The 7,500-nt window shown below is 43.6% G+C and overlaps 1 protein-coding gene across 1 annotated transcript in view; it reads left to right on the top strand.

Moving 5' to 3' along the window:
* Positions 1-7,500, top strand: part of LOC308328999 (paired box protein Pax-7-like) — a gene marked incomplete at both ends in the record, with an annotated part of 92,862 nt that overhangs the window by 45,257 nt on the left and 40,105 nt on the right. Inside the window, 2 exon segments of the mRNA XM_080783148.1 lie at positions 3,720-3,882; positions 5,782-5,978. Coding sequence (XP_080639274.1) covers positions 3,720-3,882; positions 5,782-5,978 — 360 coding nt within the window.

Here is a 7,500-nt window from a genome sequence, read left to right as displayed (position 1 = left end):
CCCTATTGCGAGTTTATATGTATGTTTGTGCGCTGGAAAAAGTGTCAGGGCCCTCCAATAGTGGCGAGAGTGTGTCTCGGTGTGTGTGTGTGTGTGTGTGTGTGTGTGTGTGTGTGTGTGTGTAAAGTCCCTCTGAAAGTGTCCCTCTTCAAGGCCTGTTTAAAAGGGACGCCCCCTCTTTGTGCCCAGTGTTCTCCGTGGCGTATGGAAGCGCCTTTGTCCCCCTCTTTCATGTGCTCCCACAATGGACCCGAGCGGTTTGAAACACAACGGTAGATGAACTACGCTGACAGTGTATTAAACTCTGATGAATTGCCTGTGCGAGGCATAGATCAGTGTCCTTCAACCTTTTTAGCACACACTGAGTCCCAGGCCTTGTGTCTTTGGTTTAAATGGAACAGGTTGCTTTGGGGTCTGTATGGACCTCCGCTTTTCAAAAGGCCTGGGTTTGTTGAAGGGAGGAGAGGCCTTTTTTTTGTATGTGTAAATCGCTGTGGGTTTTTTTTTTTTTTTTTTTTTTAGAAGAAAAAAGTGGTCCCTAGTTTCATTCAGGGGTGTTGACATTGTGCGTCTGTGGTTTTGCACGTCAGACGCGGCGCTGCATATCTTGTGTGGATTTAACCTGTTTAGACCTGAGGTCCGATTCTAAAAGAAATGGTTTCTAAAATTATTTTCTTTCTGTCAGTGGTTCTCAACTCATGTAAAGCACCCCAAAATTATCTGTATTTGGCCGCAGACCCCATCTGAAAATATGTTGTTCCAGGGATTTGCGGCACATCTTCACGATAAAAAAAGAAAATAGCAGATCATGGTAGATGGCAGATCTGCTATGAGCTTGTAGATCTGCTATTTTTTATATAGCTAAAGTATAACATAATGCTTAAAACACCAGATGAGGTTCCCGTCCTGATGCGATGGACAACGTGCCTCAATATTGAACGCTGAATAATACAAACCAATGATAAGCTGTCCCTGGCTGTGCCGGTGTCAGCTTCCCCTCTAAAGAACGCGCGCATATCTTTGGCCCTCCCCTAAACCCTAACCTAACCCTATAACTGCACGCGGAAGCCACAGGGGAGTCTTAACCGGCCACGTATGTGTCTTAACCGCCAGCCACGGGTGAGTCTTAACCGGCCACATATATTGGTATGTCGGACTAACGTATGCCCCCCCCCAAAGAAGTGTGTGTGTGTGTGTGTGTGTGTGTGTGTGTGTGCGTGTGTGTGTGTATGTGCGTGAGTGTCGCGCACACATGTACATACACAGTGGCGGTATGGTCCTCCTTCCTTCCCGGGCCTCCCTCTCAGTAAAGCACCTATCCCATGGGCTCACATAGACATACTTGAGATGTCTGATGTGCAGGCTAGTGGCCTACCTCTGACCCCTTAATGACTTCTTCCCCTCTGAAGGGGGCTCAGGGCAGCCTGTTTACACAGATCACAGCCTCAGCCACTTAAGAAGAACAACAGGGCCGGACCACTGAGCCTCTGCTCCCACAGGGACTACTTTACAGCCTCTCAGCTATACTATACACCAGTGTTTCTCAACCTTTTTTGTCCCAGGGCACACTTTTCATAGCCTAAAAATCTCGGGGCACACCTAGATATGCGGTGTGTGTATATACTCACCGGTGTGTATGTATATATATACACATATATATATATATATATATATATATATATATATGAATACAATATACATATTTGGATTGCTCAGCGGACAGAAAGCACTTTAATTCCTCCCTCAGTTCATATACACGCGACAGAGTGAGTGAGTGAGTGGTAGTCATGGTGGTGTATACTCGGAGTATAACACCACCATGACTACCACTCACTCACTCACTCTGCTGACCAGTGGTGGGAAAGTACAAATATAAATACTGCAATGTAGATGCACTCCCTAATACTCCGTTACAAGTAAAAGTCCCAGTACAAAAAGTATTGGTGTCAAAATGTACTACAAGTAAAGGAACTCATATTGCAGAATGTCCCTTTTCGCAAGTTCAAAAGGTGTTCAAATGGTCAAAATGTATAGTGTTGAAGTGGTTAATGTTTGTTTTCTATGTATGTGTTGGCTCTAGGGTATTTTGGCTCCCGAGATGTATAGTGGAGTAGATGTAAAAGTACTGGAAATTTGAAATACTCAAGTAAAGTACAAATACTTAAATACTGTACTTAAGTAAATGTACTTTGTTACTTTCCATCACTGCTGCTGACCAACAGATTGTTCACAGGTGGCAGCAGCCAGCAAGTACACTATATACCAGTGTTGTTTTTGGCAGCATATTTTGATTTTAGTTTTAGTCATGGTCTCTTGAATAGTTTTCATTTAGTTTTAGTCACATTTTAGTCACCTGGAATGTTTTAGTGTTGGTCTAGTTTTAGTCAACTAAATATAAGATTTTAGTCGACTGAATCCTACAGTTGATTTAGTCGACTAAAATGTATTTTGGCGGGCCTTGATGATGCCGTCGTAATGGCGACAACGCGTCGCAGCGCAATGCGTTGTGAGCTGGTAGATCGGCTATTTTCAGCATACAACGAATTATTCTACTGGATCTCTTCTCCACTAGTTATTTTACTAGTGATTAATGTATACCTCATACTAAGCATTTAAAGTATGAGGTATAAAGTACAGCAGCCTTGTGTTCATAAAACAGAAAGATGTTCTGGGCATCTTTGTAATGTTATTGTTAGTAAAAAGCAGGTACAGTAAAGGAGTCAATTCTGAGCAGATCATTTTTACCCCGGAGGATTTACCCCACAGCTACGTCAGCTCCGCATTGTTGGCTATTTCCCCTATAAGCCCTCAATTAATTGAATTGAATTGCATTGAATAATTGAATGGGGCATTGGGGTGTTGTGCTAATTCGCTTATTTCCATTGCTCAAAAAATTATACGAATATGTTCGTACTTCGCAGAGAAAGAATTAATGATAGGTTAACAGTTTGACAGGAAAGGGGGAGAGAAATGGGGGGGGGGAGACACGCAGCAAAGGTTGTCGACACACTATAGGCTGGATTACCAGCCTATAGGCATGCCCATGGACCGCTAGGCCACGCCCAGGCCATGAACTTGTGCTTTTTGGGAGGCGTTAATAGCCCCTCCTATGCCCAGCCTCGAGGGTTTGTGTAAAACACTTGAACATTGAAGACAAAAGTGAGGACGCAAATTGTGATTGGCCGGCGTGATTGCGTGGGAGATGTGCCATTGGTTGAGAATGATATGATGTATGATGATAAGAGCGCCCCTCACTTCACACGTGAGTGTGATTTTTTTTAAATAAAGGCTATGTGTGTGTGACTTCATCGTACACATAAGTTATGCGGGAACACCTGCTGAGTGGCAAAAAAAATAAAAAAAATACTTTCTGGCCTTGACAACCCATACATGTATGCAAATGTAAAAGTCCTATATCTGATTGTTTTAAATGATTTCAGCTGTACGTAAAGCCTTGATTATCCTATTTCCATTATGGGAAGTTTTTTTTCCAGAAAATTCCACCGTAGACATGTCTTGATGAGCTTTGAACTGTCTGTCAAGAACTTCTGTGTAGGTGTTTGAGTGAGTGAGTGAGTGCATGAGTGAGTGAGTGAGTGAGTGAGTGAGTGAGTGAGTGAGTGAGTGAGTGCGTGCGTGCGTGCGTGCGTGCGTGCGTCTTCCTTCTATTTCTACTTTTATGGACGTGTTCCATAATTATTCCCCTCCCTCCTCCACAGGTGTGGTTCAGCAACAGACGAGCCAGGTGGCGCAAGCAGGCCGGGGCCAATCAGTTAGCAGCCTTCAACCACCTGCTGCCCGGAGGCTTCCCGCCAACAGGGATGCCAAACTTACCCACATACCAGCTCCAAGAGTCCAGCTACGGTACCACATTATCACAGGGTAAGAAGAAGATGGCCACGTATAAAAGTCATTTTTTTATTTATGGATGGTGACCTGCACCCACACCACACACGCTGTCATCTGAAACACTATGTTCTATACTAAATAGGTTTAATCTAATCAGACTAGATCTTAACCAATTTAGACCTGAGGTCGATTGACTCGATTCTACAAATGTCTTCTATATCCTGACAGTTTTTTCTGAAAAACCCGCAGTCGTTCTCAAACATTTTCATGTCAAGGACCCAAAACAATATCTGCATTTGGCCACCGACTCCCCATTTGAAAATATGTTGTTCCAGTTTACCCCCCAGAAGCAAAGATTTGAGTTTAAAACGTTCGCTCTGAAAGAATATATTCAAACATTTGCAGACACATTTTCACGTAAAAAAAAAGAAATAGCAGACCTACGAGCTCGTAGCGCGCCAGCTTGTAGATCTGCTATTTTTCAATAGCTATAAAGTATAACATGATGCTATAAAACACCAAAAGGGGTTCCCGTTCAAAATGGATTAAGATTTGAACTATTTGTGGTATGTCATATGTTACGGTATGCTAATGACATTTCAGATCATGTATGACTATGAACCCATGTGCTGCCACATGCAGTATATATAGGATCCATGCACCAAGTCGTTATGTACACAGACACTCTTTTGTTATCGCGTTGGGGGGGGGGGGGGGTGTTGGGGGTTGTTGGGGAGTTGGGGGGAGTGAGTGGTCGCAAGCTTTCACTTAAATTCTTGTGGTCTCTATACAAGAGCAGGATATGCCTTCTCTGATTTTAGGTTGAATGAATGTTACCAATCCACAGTCCTATATATGCAGAAACCAAAAAAGCCTTCATTTACTGCTCCCAGTAGTACCGTTTGTTAATGCCCTTTCCTTTTTTTTTTGTAATTTATAATTTTTATAGATTTTTTTTACATTTTGACATTTTTGTTAATGCCTTTTCCTGCAGCGATTAAGCATTACCTTGCAGTAAGATGATGCCCAGATCAACATATGGAATGAATTCTGTTCTGGCCATATATGGAGCGTGTCTTGAGTGTACAGGGTTTGATGAGGTCAGATCAGCAAGAGTTGCTGGCCGGCTCCATATTATGCAGATCTATAGGTGATGATCCTGCCTTAGGGTTAGGGTTAGATGAGGTCAGTGTCTTCAACTCCATATATGGATGGCCATATAATGGTGGCGTGACGTGTCATGAGGCGTGACCATACATGAGAGGGTCTTCATGATGTCACGTGATGTCACGAGGTCAGATCCATATATGGATCTCCATGGCGCCACGTGATGCCATATACAAGGCATGATGGATTGGGCAACCATATATGGTGCAGGCGTGGCGGGCGCGAGACGCAGGGTTTCATAGTAAATGCTTCGCAAACAAATGCGACCTTCGGTCACTTCACACGGGTGTTATATTTTAAATTCCCTGCACAATGCGCCAAAACGTAGACTAAAATGTTAGGAAGGGACTAGTGCAGCATGAGTTCAAGTCCGTTGCTCTCCCCATGTCCCCCATATATGGGGGACTAGGTTGGCGGAGGGTGTGTAGAGCCTAGGATCACATTAGATAATTGACAAATGTAGAGGGTGTGTAGAGCCCAGGATCACAAAAATGGGTTACAAAATCGTGGGATAAAAATTATTTTAAAAAAAAAGAAAAAAGGAAGGTAGTAGTGCACAGAAGATCCAGTAAGTAATTTTACAATTAGTTGCATGCTGAAAATAGCCGATCTACGAGCTTGCATAGATCGGCTATTTTCAGCATGTGAAAAAAAACAAGAGACTATAATTATATGACTAAAACTAAAATAAAAAAATGCTGCCAAAATCAACGCTGCGTGTGTGTGTGTGTGTGTGTGTGTGTGTGTTTTGGTGGGTGTGTCCAGATGGCAGCAGCACGTTACACAGACCCCAGCCTCTGCCTCCCTCTTCGATGCACCAGGGCGGCCTGGCGGCGGACGGCGGCGCGGCGTACGGCCTCTCGTCCAACCGCCACGGCTTCTCCAGCTACTCGGACTCCTTCATGAGCCCGGCGGGGTCCGGCAACCACATGAACTCGGTGGGCAACGGCCTCTCCCCGCAGGTCAGACCCTCCCGCATGCAGGAATGCTTTTACAATTGACCTATAGCTAAGCCCCTCCCCCAAACTGCTATGTCCAATCACAGCTAAGCATAACATGGGGTTAGACAAACCTCTCCACCAATAGTTTTCCTATAGATAAAACATTGTTTTCTATAAGAGAAATTATTTTTCCAGTGCATACAGCAGGCCTTGTTGACGGATTTGGAGAGATTTTGAAGGTCTGGTTCCAAAAATGAACCAGTATTTAAAGCTGCTATAAGCAATGATATATCAAACATTATTCATGACCTTTTTTATTTTTTAGGTATTCAGACAGCCAGCAATGGGTAGAACGCTCCCAAAAATAATGTAGTCTCTGTGACACATCCAGGGGCCGCAATCTGCATTCAAAGATGTTCCTAGAAGCTTTGTCGTTGGTCGAAAAAATCCAGGTCGCAGTGACTAACCAATCAGGAAGCAGACAGGCAAATCGACCAATGGCAAAGCTTTGAATGCAGATTGCGGCCGCTGGATGTGTCACAGAGATTAATTATTTTTGGGGAGACATTGCTGGCTGTCTGAATACCAAAAAAATAAAAAATAAAAGGGTCATTAAAATGTTGACATATTATTGCTTATAGCAGCTTTAATGTGTAAAATCAATGATTTTTACATTGGAATGAATGAGCCCGGCTGGAAAGTGTCCAAGTGGGAGTGTCTAAGTGGTAGAGGGCGGGGCTTTGCTAAAGGTGAATTCCATGATCTATTAATGTTGAGCATTCAGTGATTTGGGTGATTTTGAAAAAAAAAAACAGTCCGCCCGGTAACAAGATGTTCACGTGCATGCACTACAGTGGGGGGACACACGTGACAGGCCAACAGCACGCATACCAAGGCCCGCCCCCGCTCGATCATGATTGGAGGAAGGCTCCTCTCTATATCCTGATTGGATGAAGGCTGGGCCACCTATATAGCCAAAAACAAAACCTACTGTTTTTTGAACCCCAGGGGTTAACTGGGGACAGGGAGGAACTCCTTATATGGTCAGCACACACTATAGTAGGGAGGTTTATCACAACAAAATTAAAAAAGAAGTGATATTTGAATTAAGTGAAATCACTGAATATACCTTTACATCACTGGTTCCCAAACGGTGGGGTCGGGGACGCATTTGTGGGTCGCGGCGGGCACATTTGCTTTTTGTTTCCTATATTATTTCAAAAACATTTTCTAAAAAAACATTCCCAGAGATGTTAATTAACGAAGTAATAACAAAATCCAATGATTTTCTCCAGTCATGAAGAAATGAAGGGAAATCCATTCCAATTTCATACATTAAAACAACTTTAAGAAGTTGTGAAAATAGACGATCTACAAGCTCACAACATGTCGCTTCGCACCACGTTGTGAGCTTGTAGATCTGGTATTTTCACTAGTTTGGGTCCCGGGGCGAATATCAAATTTCTCCTCTCCTCCTCCAACTCCACCTCCTCCTCCTCCTCCTCCTCCTCATCTTCCTCCTCCTCCACCCCCCTCCTCCACC

This window comes from Protomyctophum bolini (genome assembly GCF_963924005.1).
Source record: "Protomyctophum bolini genome assembly, chromosome: 2".
Classification (NCBI taxonomy): Eukaryota; Metazoa; Chordata; class Actinopteri; order Myctophiformes; family Myctophidae; genus Protomyctophum; species Protomyctophum bolini.
The sequence above is the reverse complement of the archived record's forward strand: the minus strand, read 5'-3'. Positions and strand labels throughout refer to the sequence as shown.